Source organism: Leucopleurus acutus, assembly GCF_964270905.1.
Source record: "Leucopleurus acutus genome assembly, chromosome: 8".
Taxonomy (NCBI): Eukaryota; Metazoa; Chordata; class Mammalia; order Artiodactyla; family Delphinidae; genus Leucopleurus; species Leucopleurus acutus.
The window spans coordinates 46,656,605-46,671,697 of record NC_139151.1 but is presented as its reverse complement, the minus strand read 5'-3'; the positions used below and the strand labels follow the sequence as shown (position 1 = coordinate 46,671,697).

General features: G+C 40.7%; 1 protein-coding gene across 1 annotated transcript in view; it reads left to right on the top strand.

The window, feature by feature from the left end:
* CCDC81 (coiled-coil domain containing 81) overlaps positions 1–8,512 on the top strand; it is a gene marked incomplete at its 3' end in the record, with an annotated part of 36,489 nt that extends 27,977 nt beyond the window's left edge. Inside the window, exons 14-15 of the mRNA XM_082844924.1 lie at positions 5,847–6,056; positions 8,371–8,512. Of these exons, the coding sequence (XP_082701050.1) occupies positions 5,847–6,056; positions 8,371–8,512 (352 nt within the window). The remainder of the gene's footprint in view (positions 1–5,846; positions 6,057–8,370) is intronic.
* Positions 8,513–15,093: the final 6,581 nt, after the last annotated feature.

Genomic DNA, 15,093 nt, shown 5'->3' with positions numbered 1-15,093 from the left:
CCACAAAAGTTATTAAATTAAAAACAAACTCAGTTTTAAAAGAAAGTATGTATACATGTGTATATAAACATATTTATACACATATATAATGTAAGATAAACAATAATTCCCAATGCGTTATCTTTTTTCATATTCTTTTCCATTATGGTTTATTATAAGATGTTGAATATAGTTCTCTTGTTGTTTATCGATTTTCTTTATAGCAGTTTGTATCTGCTAATCCCCAACTCCTAATTTATCCGTCCCCTACCCCCTTTCCCCTTTGCTAACCGTAAGTTACAAACAAACTCTCTCAATCCCACTTCTCCCTCTACTTACCTTTCCATAGTTTTCTTTCCCTTTACAGGACAATGTCTGAAAAGAGTTGTCCACCCCAGCACTGTCACCTGGAAATACAATGTGAGCCACAAATGTACTGTCCTGCTCAAGTGGACACAAACATGAAACTGAGGCCCTTTCCCAACCTCCACTAAACCCCTTCTTCAGAGAACCGCGCGTGTAGTAAGCTGTGCTGATGTTTGCTGGTGCAGGGGTGCCGAAGGTGTCAGGGTAGGCAGAGGAGGACTTTATGCCATAGCAATGCACAATACCTTTAAACTCAAACATCAGACACCCACTGTTTTAAAGTACCCATTGGTTACCCCACAAATGGGGAATTTTTTAAGATCCTGACCAGCCCTCAGCCTTGTAACATCTCCTAGGCTCCTCTTGTCTTCCCACTTCCCATGTTTCCTACTCTCCTGCTTCCACCCTCTGATTGCCACAGAGAACTACAGTTTCTTCTTTGTAGATGTTCAGCAATTTTCAGATACTTGATCAAAGTTCTCAGGAGTTCCAAGAGGGCTTCTCTTCAAAGGAATCTCCTCTTTTAAAAAAGCAGTTGTACTTATAAAAAGAAAAAAAGTTATTATATTAAAATTTTATAAATTTTACAAATGGTCAGTGGGATGGTGCAAAGATCTGTTATGTTCTATAGCAAGTAGGCTCAGACCGGAATATATGAGTAGAATAATTGGGTGAAGGTGGGAGGATATTGTGATAAGGGTAGGGTTGGATTGGGGTAGAGAGGTGAGAGTAGTTAAATGCATGGCTTTTGGAGTCAAATCAGACGGGGGACTGAGTCTTGCATCAGCCCAGGGCAATGTATACTTGTATGTCTGTACTGTTTGCTAAAATACTGAAATATTTCCATACTTCTTGATTAACAGCTGTTGCCCCAAGCCCCACAAGTGCATCCCTGCTTCCCAGGCTGCTCCTGCCCCTCCCTGGGATCCCCCATCCCACATCTCCATGATCTTTCACCGAATGGATGACTACCTGGGGTCTCCAAGACCACTTCCGGTCTCCATTCTGATAGATTGATATGCGGTTCTGCCATTTTACTAGTTGTGTGGGATTGGGCAGGTTACAGCCCCCTGAGGGCATTGGTTTCCTTATCAGCTATTAGGGAGAATACTAATACTACCTCCAAGTTGGTTAAGGGTCAAATGAAGTTCTTGTAAGGAGCTTGTTTCATAGCAAACAGCTGCCCCTTGCCCCGCAGTGGCTCTGCCTTTCCGAGCATGCTGCCACAGCCAGATCTGGGACCCTTTGCATGTGTTGCGGAGATTATTGCAGTTTCCTCCTCTGCTCCTTAGCTTCTCTGGCTGTTCTCCTGAACGTGGAGTTAGGAGGGTTTAAACTCTGTCACTTCCAGACTGTGTGACCTGGACCATATCACACATGGGGTCTTTGAGCTCTCTTTTCCTCATATGAAAAATAAGGATATCACACCCGCCCTGCCTATCCTCACTATGACGATTAAATGAGATTATGTATGTGAGAGCATTCTGGAAACTTCAGAGCTCTGATCAAATACAAACTATGGTCGTTATCTGGTTATCTCTTTTGTTGGAGTTCTGGTCGTAAACCCCCGTTTTTATATGGATTAGATCCTTGTCTTTTGTTTCTATATCCTTTACTGATTATTCCATATTCTCTTCTCTTTTCTTTCCCAACTTCCCCATCCTCGGTCCATCTCAAGATGTGATCTTAGGTCTTCCTGTGGCAATTAGAAGGTCACTGTCTTTCAGAGGGAATGACTTAGTCTGTGTTTTACTTTTACTTGTTTTACTTTTTTTTACTTGTTTTACTTTTTACTTGTTTTACTTTTTTTGCTTTAAACTTTTCTGCTTCTGTTTTAAAAAATATAACAATTCATGCTCATTAAGTCAGTTAGTGGAGAGATTAAAAAAATAAGGCTAATAATCTCCCCTACCGAGTAGTCAGTGTTAAGTTTAGCCTTCTACATTTTTTCCTGTTCTCTATAAATATATTCAAGCAATATACACATATATATTTTTCCTTCCATTTTTGTAAATGAAAATGAGGCCTGTGAAATCTTACATATTACTCTGCAACCCAACCTTTCTTTAACCTAATAATGTGTCATTAATTTGTATTTAGGTCAGTACCTATATATGAAATTCATTTTTCTTTAATAACAGCATACTATAATATGGATTATATAGTTTAACTTTTGCACCATTGATGAACATTCACTTTCTTTCCAGGTATTTTGCTATTACAACAATTTTGCCTTAAGCATTTTTCTTATTTTTCCTTATACTGGTTGTTCTGTTTCTACTGGATAAATTCCTAAAAGTGAGGTTGCTGGATCAAGTGTATTTTAAATTTTAAATACTACCAGATACTGACACTTTGCTTTCTAAAAAAGTACAGCAATTTGCTTCCACCATCAGTCTTGGGAGAATCCTAGTTGCTTCCCCTCTAATCTTACTTCGTGTTCTTACTTTCTAGGCATTTAAAGTAAACTGACTTTTAAACCTATCCTTTAAAGAATTGTATAACAATGGCCAAAAAGCATATGAAAGGATTCTCAACATCAGTAATCACTGGGGAAATACAAATCAAAACCACAAAGAGATAGCTGCTCATTAACAAATGGTTTCCATGCTCTGTGAGAGTGTGGGGGTGACACTTATTCAGCTGTCAGCTGTCATCATTTGCACTGTTGGAACTAGAGGTCATTTAACATTTAACTCTATGTGTGCCTCTCTCCAAGATAAGAGGTATTCCATGTTTTATTGAATATTTACTTATGTGCACCTGTGACACAGGGATTCTCTACTCCAGTGAATAAAGGTGGCAAGGTAGGAATGTGAGATTTAAAATACGGCTGTGTTTATATCACACAATTTAATAATTTAATTCCAATAATATAGAATGCAGGAATGCCAACTCTATGGAAGTCTGAATGGAGTAAGCAGTCAGCAAATTGTTCATGTTTTCCCCTGCAAAACACCTATGCAGATGTAAGAAAATGTCTTTCACTATTTAGGATATATATATCAGTGTGACATACATGGATAAGATGGCTATCTTTTTTTTCTGTGTTTTTTTTCTGAAAAGAAAACATTTATACATTTGCAGAATAGTGTAATAAGATTTCATAAATGCAAAGATAAATGTGTTATCATTTATCTTGGATTATAATATCTGTGGTTTAATTGCCTTGTGAAATGTCCAAAACAAGAACAATTATATATTTTTCTTACACCACATACACCATGAAACATTTAACAAGTACTTCTTTTAGACCATTCAAAAGGTTAGGAAGGAAGAAAATTGTCTATTCAGTATTAGATAAAACCATTAAGATGTGAATATATATGACGTAAAGAGGAAAGATAAAGGAAACTAGAACTGGCAAGGAAAGAGAGAGAGAAAGAGAGAGGGAGAGGGAGAGAGAGAGAGAGGGAGACTACCTCACATGTGTTAGGATGGCTATTATAAAAAAAAAAAAAACCAACAGAAAATAGTAAGCATTGGAAAGGATGTGGAGAAATAGGAACCCTTTATGCTGTTGGTGGGAATGTAAATAGATATAACCACTATGGAAAACAGTGGTGGTCCCTCAAAAAATTAAAAGTGGAATTACCATGTGATTCAATAACTCCACTTCTGGGTATATATCCAAAAGATTTGAAAGCATGATCTTTCAGAGGTATTTGCACACTTATGTTCATAGCAGCATAATTCATGATAGCTAAGAAATAGCAGCAACTCAAATGTCCAACCACAGATGAAAGGATAAACAAAATGCAGTATACACTTACAATGGAATATTACTCAGCCTTAAAAAGAAAGTTCTGACACATGCTACAATGTGGATGAACCTTGAGGACATTATGTTAAGTGAAATAAGCCTGCCACAAAAAGAAGACAAATACTGTATGACTCTGTTTATATAAGGTAATTAGAGTAGTCTAATTCATGGAAACAAAGTAGAATGGTAGTTGACAGGGGTTGGGGGAGGGATAAATAGGGAGTCATTGTTTAATGGGTTTAGAGTTTCAGTTTTGCAAGGTGAAAAGAGTTCTAGATATTGATTGCACAACAGTGGGAATATAGTTAACACTATATATCTGCATGTTTAGAAATGGTTAAGATAGTCAATATTATGCGTTTTTTTTCTTTTAATTTAACTAATTAATTTATTTTTGGCTGCGTTGGGTCTTTGTTGCTGTGCACGGGCTTTCTCTAGTTGTGGCGAGCGGGAGCTGCTCTTCATTGCGGTGTGTGGGCTTCTCATTGCGGTGGCTTCTCTTGTTGCGGAGCACGGGCTCTAGGTGCCTGGTCTTCAGTAGTTGTGGCATGTGGGCTCAGTAGTTTTGGCTCACAGGCTCTAGAACATAGGCTCAGTAGTTGCGCACGGGCTTAGTTGCTCCGCGGCATGTGGGATCTTCCTGGACCAGGGCTTGAACCTGTGTCGCCTGCATTGGCAGGCAATTCTTAACCACTGCACCACCAGGGAAGCCCCTATGCGTTTTTTTTTTTTTTTAACTACAATTTTAAAAAACGGTGAAAAGATAAAAAAGGTTATGAAAAAATATATATAATAGGTACCATTCCGTCGTTGAACTCCCATTGTGTGATAGGCATTGGCGCTTTCTGTATATTATCCTACTTAATCTTTATAGTGACCGCACAATAGCTACTGAATCAATGCTTGTTAGAGGATAATGGGGCCATGCTATTTTAGAATAAGTGAACCAGCACAGAGCACATTACAGTATTTTATCGGCGGGTCCTGACACCTAGTGGCGGTTGGTACCTGTAACACAAGACCCTTCAGAGTAGGCAGGCTAAATCAAGGGTCACATTTAGTGAAGTCCCTTCCAGAATTTAATGAGAACTGACTGTAAGAGTTTCAGTTTGGCAAGAAGTAGACACATTTATATTGAACCAGGTTTAAGGTGATTCACAGAGCAGTGACTACATGTTTAGAGACCAGTAATAGAAACACTTAACATTGGGAATGCTGGAACACTGTGCTTGAAGAGAGATATTATACTGCAGTCATTTCTTTGATGATGTGACCTTCACCAAACACGTTTTTTTTTTTTTTTACTCTTCTTCACAACGTTAGATATTTTCTCGCTTTCATTTTCTTTTGCTTAGTCATTTCTGTTTCTTTCCCCCTTTCTAACCATTCATTCATACACCTGTCTACTTTGTCTTGTAAAACATCTGGCAGAACTGGTGGGCGGACTACTGACAGCTGAGAGGCTGGACTGAAAGGAAGGAAGCAAAGTATAGGAAATCCATTTGAGATGAATCTTCAGATCAGTTAAATTAGCCTCAAAGGAAATTGATGGCTTTAAAGGCTGAATGTGTTAATTGGAAAAAGGTTTTAATCCTGCTAATTTAAACCAGGATTGAAGATGAAAGGTCCTAGACCCACAAATTATTTGCTAGGAGTTTCGCTATGTTTTTACAGTGTTCATGCCCCTTAGTCTATTTCAAAGAGTGGCGAACAAAACCAGGTTTTCTGTTTAACTTAGCATGAAAGGAATGGGGCTCCTAAGGTTGGTGCGCGCCCTTCCCAGTATTATGAATGGAATCTCAGACTCTTCTGTTCTCTCTAGGCACTTGGCAGACAGAAATGCTGAGCTTGAGCGAGTGAGCAGAATCTACCAAGACTTACAGGATGACTGGGAAAGGAGTGCTGTCTTGAAGAAGCAGCGGGACCTGGAGGAGAAGGCTTTCCAGCGGTAGTAGCTGACTGCACCTGAAAATCCCCTCTGCATCTTGTTAGTTTCCTCTAATCAGGGATGGCAGATAGGTTTTAAGTGTCAGCTTCAGTTTATTAGGGGTGGCTGCCTAGATACCTTTGTGAGAAAAGAATTCTGGGTTCAGTGGGAAATACTGCTATGGTATGTCAGAAATGTCCGTTGTGGACATGGGATGGAGAATGCTGTGTTGCATGTTATATATTTGCCATCTCTGCCCTAATCATTGCCTCTGTGTAGTAGCTTCATTTTCACTTTGTGGAGGCTAGGGAGGCCTGGGGGTGTGTGCGAAGGAGGGTGGGAATTCTCTTTGGAGATAATTAGTTGGAAATAGGAAGAAAGTGTTTCTGTCTGAACACATCTAAGGCTTATGGGATGCTCTCGTAAGAGCAGAGTCAAGGGGTTGTGGGTAAGATTGGCAATTGGAAAAGTGAGATGCCCAACCAAGAACGTCTTCCTGAAATGTATTATATCCATGCTCACTTTCCCCAACTATCTATTTACAATCTAGAGTTGGGGAATCCAGATGTTTTGGAGAATTAACACTAACTTTGGAGAGGCAGCTAATCTTTTTGCCTTACTTTTCTTATTTCTAAGATGGGGAAAGTGAACATTTGCCTGGCTTGGCTAACACAGGAGTTTGGGGGATCAAATAAAGAGTTGGAAAATTATTACACTTTCAAAAATTAAAATACTTTACAAATGGAAGGTGTGATTTCATAGAATGTTGAAAACTTGAAGAAACAAAGTCTAGGCAATCAAATGTTATTAAAACCTGAATATACCAAAATAATATTTAATATGCCAATTATCAATGAATTCTTATCATAGAAAAAATTGTTATAGTGGATCTTGATCTGAAACTCTCCTTTTCCTTTTAGATTTTAAGGCATTTCTCACCTGTCTTTCTAATGAGTAGAACCCATATTTTGTGACAATGGAAGTATGACAGATGATGTGGAAAATAAGTTCCAAAGGAGAAGTGATGTTGTTTGGCCTAGGGAAGAGGAAGGGAAAGGGGAATTGGGTATTTCAAGCCATTTTCTCAATGTTGTGGGAAAGAAGGTAGAAGGCAATGAGATTAGTGTCAGGGAGGGAGATTTTAGTTGGATTTTGGAAGAAGGCTTGGCTAACATGGTGATAAAGGGTAGAGGAGACATGACATAACCTTGAGTGGCAGGATAGCCCAGCTGTTCCACGGACACGGCAGAGCAGTCCTCTCACCTGAAGACCTAGGCCAGGTTGTGGGCAGGGACTCAAGTGGACAGCACATAGGAAGGAGGAATTGGTTGGTGTTAAAAAGAAAACAAAGCAGAAGCAAAAACAAGGTTCACCTGTACGCAGTTTAGCTCATGATACTCGGTCCCATCGCCAAGGCAAGCCAGGTAGGTCTTCCCCTGCCTACTGCCAAGATTGTCCTTTTTCTTTCTTTCTTTTGATTTTTTGAATTTTATTTTATTTTCTTTATACAGCAGGTTCTTATTAGTTATCTATTTTATACATATTAGTGTATATATGTCAATCCCAATCTCCCAAGATTGTCCTTTTTCCTTTGAAGGCTGTCATTGATGCTGCTTTTTACAGAATCCCACCGTGTAGAAATTTTGATAACGTAGGGGAACACATCAGGGATTGTGCACATCCTGCACAATCAAGAAGAACTGTTGAAGTGGAAAACCAGTCACTGTCATCCCTTCATCTCTGCTTCTAGCTGCTTTCATCCTCTTTTTCTACGTCTTCACTTCCTCTCCTGCCCTTAACTCTCCAGAGGCCTCTGGCCCCCTGGGACTTTCCATTGAAGTCTACGCTTCATTGTCTGCTGGGGTGTTAACCAGCAGCTTAATGGCTTGATCTCCCTCTCAAATGCTGTCTCCCGGGGAAGCCTGACAGGTAAAGGCGCATCCACGGGACAAAGCCACAAATACTGAGGCTTTGGAGTCACCATCCCATTCACGCTGGCTGAGTGACCTTGGGCAAGTCCTGTGTTCTCTGAGGGTTTACGTGGGTGTGGGGGGAGGGCTGGGGTCAGACTGTTGTGAAGGCACCATGCAGAGCCTTTTATTCACTAAGGAAGGAGGAGAAGCAGGAGACGCCCGGCCTGGGGCGAGCAGCAGGTAGCAGCGTAGAGGGGAGAGACTACAGGTGGGAAATCACAGGTGGGCCGTAAGCTCCTGGAGAGCAGGGACCAGGTGTGACTTTTCTTTTGTATCCCTTCCATTGCACCGGCTTCCAGGCGAGGCACCCAGTAAGGACTTGGGGACGCCGGCGAATGACCCCTTCTTCTGCCTCTCCACAGGGCCCCCAGCAAGCTCTTCCTCCTGGACCAGTGTGAGAAGTATCGGCGGTGCAAGCAGTGCCAGAGGCGACCCTCCAACGTGGGCAAGAGCAACGTGTGGCCCCTGAATAAGTACATGCAGGGCTCCCTGCTGTTTGTATAAAACCCAACGTCTGGGCCTGCCTTTCCTAGGGAAAGTTTTTCTTTTTTAAACGTGCAGGGGTGATGGTGAAACTACATATTTGTACTTCAGAGGAGAAAAAATTATTGTGCCATTTGGGTGCTTTCAGGGGTAGAGGGAATTCCTACAGACAGGTTCTCCCCACCTGTCCTCCTCCCATCCCGCCCCAGACAACCCTGCCGCAGTCAGGCCTGAGAGGCGCGCCCAGCTTCATTCTGGCTGAGGGGGTGTTGCTGACCCAGCCCTGCCACTCCCTCTGTGACTTTGTCTAAGAAACTTCATCTTTTCCTCATCTATAATGAAGTGTCGTAATAAATACTTTCTCCGTGTTTGGGCATAACGATTCATAGTGGTGAATTTTTTTTTTTTTTTTTTGCGGTACGCGGGCCTCTCACTGTTGCGGCCCCTCCCGTTGCGGAGCACAGTCTCCGGATGCGCAGGCTCAGCGGCCATGGCTCAGGGGCCCAGCCGCTCTGCGGCATGTGGGATTTTCCCGGACCGGGGCACGAACACGTGTCCCCTGCATCGGCAGGCGGACTCTCAACCACTGCGCCACCAGGGAAGCCCCATAGTGGTGAATTTTACCACCCCTCCCCCAACCCTCGATTTTTTCCAGGCCTGGGGATGTGTGACCCTCCCAAAGGTAGGTTAGGCCATTTGCCTCCAGTGGCCAGTGCAATGCTTCTTGAATTTTCTAGCTGATAACACACCCGGGACTTGTTGGGACCTCAGGGAATATTTTTCTCTTGGTGATCTTCCGGCCAACCATTCCACCATCCAGGCATTTCTGCACCACGATCGACTGTAGGTTTGTTGTGTCCTGTGAGGGGAGCCTGGCTGCCTTGCCAGGGTCCATCTTCTTCTCTCATTGCTTCCCTTGCATCTATTCTTAAGCTGTATGTGCGGTGGAAGAGGAATAGCTTCCTGTTGAGGGACTGGTTTTCAGTTCAGGTGTATGTGTTCTCAACCACAGCTTGCTTCATTTGCCTCCACCCTTTGTCTTTCCTCTCCCTGCCCTGTCCTACCACCTCAGGTGCAACAATTAACAAAGCAGAGTGATGTCTAGATTTCTGAGGTACGAAAGCTGGCTAGAAAGTCCCTAGACGCTTTGCTTTCTACCTGCCATATCGAGACATGGTTTTGCCCTACTCCAGATACAAAATAGGAATGTTTTGAGCCCTGAATGGTTAAGGGAAAGTAGTCTACTCAAATTGATATTGGGCAGATTTTGTTGCTAATGTTATCTTTTTCTGTGGAAACAAGTATGCTCCCTGGTGACTGGAATTGTCTGGAACCTGCCCCCACCACTCCCTACATTACTACTTCCTTCCATTTCCTCAGAAGAGCCCTCCATGCAGGTCCCATCCCCACCAAGCCATATTTAAAACAATAGCCTTTCCCCAGGACTGCTTGACTTGCTTAAAATTCATCCCTGCTACATTCTTGGAGTATTTCTCTGTCTCTAATATATAATAAATCACTATAATAGTATTGTATGAATATTTTTTAAAAATATAGACCGCCTTGTCAAAGAAAAAAAAGACTTTAGGCAATTTTGATATGTTTAGGTGGTGAAAAGATCTAACTTCATAGACGTTTTTACTGTAGGAACTGACCTTATAATTTATTACCGCAGGTAGCAGTACTGACTCTTACTGTGTGCCAGGCACCAAGCTAGTGACCTGGAGATCAAGACCTCATCAGTCCCTGCCTGCCTTCAGAGCATTCACCATGTAGTGCAGAGGGGAGATGGGACTAGAAAATCTCCCTGTAACAAGGTAGATACCTGATAGCGCTTTGCATTTCTTGCTGTGGAAGAGTAAGGTGGAGTCCTTGCGGTCAGGTTAGCCTGACAGGGAAAGCTTTTGGAAAAGATGAGGCCTAAGCTGAGTTTTTAAGGAGAAATAGGTTAAGATGCCGTGCTTCCACTGCAGAGGGCCTGGGTTCGATTCCTGGTTGGGGAACTAAGATTCCCGCATGCCGTGCAGCCAGAAAAAAGAAAAAAAAAAAAAAAAGCCCTGTGCTCCTGTCTATTGACGCTAAGATGGAGACATGGTTATGTGAGTTAGGTTATAAAACCTAATTTTAAAAAATCATTCAACCATTTTAAGAATCAAATGTTACTACAGTCTTTCATTAAAACAGTTGATTTCATACAATAAAGAATGCACAGTCTTTTTTTTCTGAGCAAGTCTTCCTAATTTGATGTCTTTTTCACTGATCTTAACTGCTAATATTGTTTTAGCTCAAACTTGTTATGAGGCCACACTCAAATTAGAATGTCTTTTTCTAAATCAATTTGAATTACTATCATCAAGCTCTGTCATTTCTGGAACTACGGCACTGCCAGACCAGCTTAATGTATCAAAGGATGCCCAATTTCAGTGGCTTTTAATGTTTTGGACGGTCACAGACTCTTTTGAGAACCTGATGGAAAATCTGGACTCTTTCCTAAAAATATGCACATTTTCATATACAATAGTTTGCATATAATTAGAGTTTTCCTAGATCACCTGGACCACAGGTTAAGAACTCCTGCTCTGGATGGCTTTCCTTCAATGTTATAACAAGCTCAAGTTATCAAAAGTGAGCAAAGTGTAGGACTTTGCTTTTGAAAATGCCCTTTCAGTTCTAGAGAACTATGTCCACTTTTGCCGTCCTTTTTGACTCTTCATAAAAAGAGTGAGATGAGAATTGGAATGGCTGTTAGAAAGCACATACTCCAGTAGTTTTCAAAACTTTATGAGTAAGACTCAATAAAGGAAATACATTTCATACTGAAACACAGAACCTATGCCCACACGTGTAATTGAGACAAAAGTTTTACAGGGTTATATTAACCCATCTGCAATGCATTTTGGTAATTTCTATTTTATTTCATAAAAAAGTTTCTGATTAGACTGAACAAAACTGATTTAACAATCTACTAGTGTAAACAGATAATCTTCAGTTTGATAAACACAGTTTTAACCTAATTTTTCCCTCTCACAGTACTTCATAGTTTGCTGGAATTCATTCGTGGTTAAGATAGTATTATAATGGTATTCGACCAGGGGGTTGAGGAATGTTTAGGTCCGATCTTGTCATAACCAGACTGTCTTGTTCTGAGGTACCCCAAGAAACTAAGGTAACTATTTGCCCCACCTTGTTAAAATCCGCTGGAGAATGTTGATCTTTATTTATTTATTAAGTATTTATTTAGAGCAAGCAAAATCTTGACGTTCAGGATGCAAGTGCTCTCTCACCTTCTGTGGGTAGTCGTTGTGATGTCAGTTCAATTCTCAAAGTCTGTGTTTCTTTGGATCTGTTTTTCACGTGTGCCGCTTGGGAGTAAACCTGAGACTTGTACTAATTCGTACACAGAATTAGGGGATCTCTTTCTCCAGCTTTCTCCTCTCTGGAATTCCTTTCACATTCTCCAGTCTCTTACTCCCAGTCGTCTGGCTTTAAAGCCAGAGTTTCTCTTGGAGTTTTAGCTCCCTTCGCTCTCTCAAAGGCGAGCTAGTGGATGACAAGACAGAAACAGATAACAGCGATTCCTCCCACACTCTTCTGACCACGGGGTCCCTTTCCCTGCTTCCTCTGGCCAGGAAGACAGGACCTCTCAGGGTCTTAGGTGCTCGAATGCCACCACCACTGCTATTCCTGTTGCCACTGTGCAGCTTCGTGACTGCAGTTGGTCTTGGGGCCTACCAGGGAGGGGGGAAAAAAGGGCTTTCCCTCTATACTCTAGCTCATATGGAACCCTTTTCCTGCTTCTCTGGCTAGAAAGAGGGGGTTTCTCTTGAGTTTAGGCTTTTTGTGTCGTTCTGGATCGTAGATTGCTTTCAGGTCAAACCAGAAGAGGAATAAATTCCCCAGTAAATTCGTCACTACGCCAGTCATCCTTCAGCTTTTGATTTACTTACACAATCCCCCTGCTAGTGTTTCCTTTTCAGAGTCCTCAGGTAGTGGCTTTTTATAATCTGTTCAGTTACGTCAGTTGAAGAGAAATGCTGTAGAGCCCTTACTCCATCTTGGCCAGCACCAGAAGCATTTTATTTTGGTTTTGAGTCTTTATTTTTCTTCCTTTCCCCTTTCCCCCAAATCAGGTGGTACCTCAGTCCTTTCATTTACATTTTATTAGTTAGGGTAGCACTATAACAGAGATCAAATACTAGTAGCTTAATCAAGACAGAAGTGCATTTTTCTCTCAAGAAACAGTCTAGAAGTACATAGACCCCGACAGTAGGGTGGCTGTACCAGCTTCTCCTGTGGTTTCCACCACTGGGTCAAGACAACTGCTCCAGGTATCATCTCCTAACTAGCAAGTAGGAAGAAAAGGGCAGGAGAGCAAGTGTGCTTTTTTTTTTTTTAAGTAGTATAACCTGGAAGTGGTACCATTATTTCTGTCCACGTCCCATTGGCCAAAATTTAATCACGTGGCCATACCATGCTGCAAGGGAGCTTGGGGAATGAAGTCTCTAGCTTGGTGGCCATGTGTGTAGTGAAATACTCAGGGAATGCTGATACTAAAAATGAGGGAAATGGATAGTAGTGGACAACTGCCAGTCTGCCATATCCTGAAATTTTAGGGGAAACAATCTACAAGATACCTAACAATGCTAGCTAAGATTCTTTTTAAATCTTAAAAAAATGTAAAGCTGCAAAAAAAGTCTCTAGAGGCAGACACAAAGTGGGAATTCAGAGAAGCAAGCATCAACCAATTACCTATGATCTAAGCCATTTAAATTAATGCTAGAGATAAATTTTTATTTTTGAAATAATTTCAAACTTACAGGGAAGATAAAAGAATGGTAAAAATATCACCCCCCATCCCCAGAACTAAGTAAGAGCAAGTTGCTGACATTTGCCCTATCACTTCTGAATACTTTAGAGCATAATGCCTTACAAATACGTATATTCTCCCATAAAACCACAATATAACCACCCAAATCGGAAAATTAACACTCATTTACCATACAATCCAAAAACTCAATTAAAATTTTGCCACTTGTCCCAGTAATGTCCTTTTAAGCAAAAAGATCCAATCAATGATCATGTGTAACATTTAGCTGATATGTATTTTTTTTTTTTCCAGGAATATCACAGGTGTGATGCTAGGTTCCTTGCACTCCATTATATCAGGTGGTACCCAGTTCAGTCTGTCCCATTACTGGTCACGTTAACTTTGATCATTTGATTAAGTGATGCTTGCCAGGTTTACCACTATCAAGTTGTTTTTTCTTTTGTAATGAATTGGCATTTCATGGTAGGTATTTTGAAAGTAATATCCCATTCCTCATTGAGTATCATCCACTAGTTTTAGCATCTATTGATGTTTCTTTGCTAAATGCATAATTATGATGATTGCTAAATACAGACTTTTCTAATTCCACCATTGCTGCTACTTTATTAGCTGGCATTCTACTATAAGGCAAAGTGTTTGCTTCTCCCTATTTATTTATTTATAGCAGTATAGACTTAAGGATTTTTATTTTATTCAATGACTAATAATCCAGTCCTATCATTGATATAAAAATCGTGATCAGTGGGAGCTCTTTAAGCTGGCTTCTGTTTTTTGTTTTGTTTTAAATAATTAAAAAAAAAAAAACTTAGAATGCTTTTAGAGAGTTCCTTGTACACTCCTCACCCACTTTCCCCCATTGTTAACATCTGTTTCTATGATACATCTTTCATAACTAAGGAATCAACATTGGTACTTTACCTTAATTAAACTTAACACTTTATTCAGATTTCACTTGTTTTACCCCAATGTCCTTTTGCTGTTCCAAGATCCCATCTAGGATACCGTATTTCATTTAGTTGTCGGGTTTCTTTAGCCTCCTTTGGTCTGTGCTCTTTTTGGTCTATGTCCTTTTGTCATATTCCTATCGTTTATTGAACACTTCCATAACTTTGTCATATTAAGATGTTCCAGGCTACTCATTTTTTTCTGCCCCACCTCTGGAATCAGCCATTTTCCCAAGGAGATGGTTTTTTTTGTTTGTTTGTTTTCACATTTTTATTGGAGTATAATTGCTTTACAATGGTGTATTAGTTTCTGCTTTATAACAAAGTGAATCAGTTATACATATACATATATCCCCATATCTCTTCCCTCTTGCGCCCAAGGAGACTTTTTAAATAGAGAATGGTATTAACAAACCATGATCTGAGTGCTATTGTTCTCATCATTGCTATTGGGTTGTCATTGCTTCAGGCCCTCTCTGCTCTCTGTGATAAAGCTGAGGAATTCAAACACACACACACACACACACACACACACACTCATACTCATCTATATTTCTATATCTATATATTGAAATGATGACTTCACAGAGATACAACCAATTCCAACCCCAAATCCTACAACTAATTGTACTTTTTTTCCCTTTCCATATTTATAACTCCTGTCTGACAGTGAGATGCCTGATTCCCATTATTCTCAATGTAGTACTGGATAAACTCTTATGTAATCTTACTGGATAAACCCTTATGTAATCTCTGATCGCCACTGCTGTCCCCCTATGTACATGTCCTCTGCACCCTGCCAGGGACCTGACAGCTGGTACTAGGCTGCA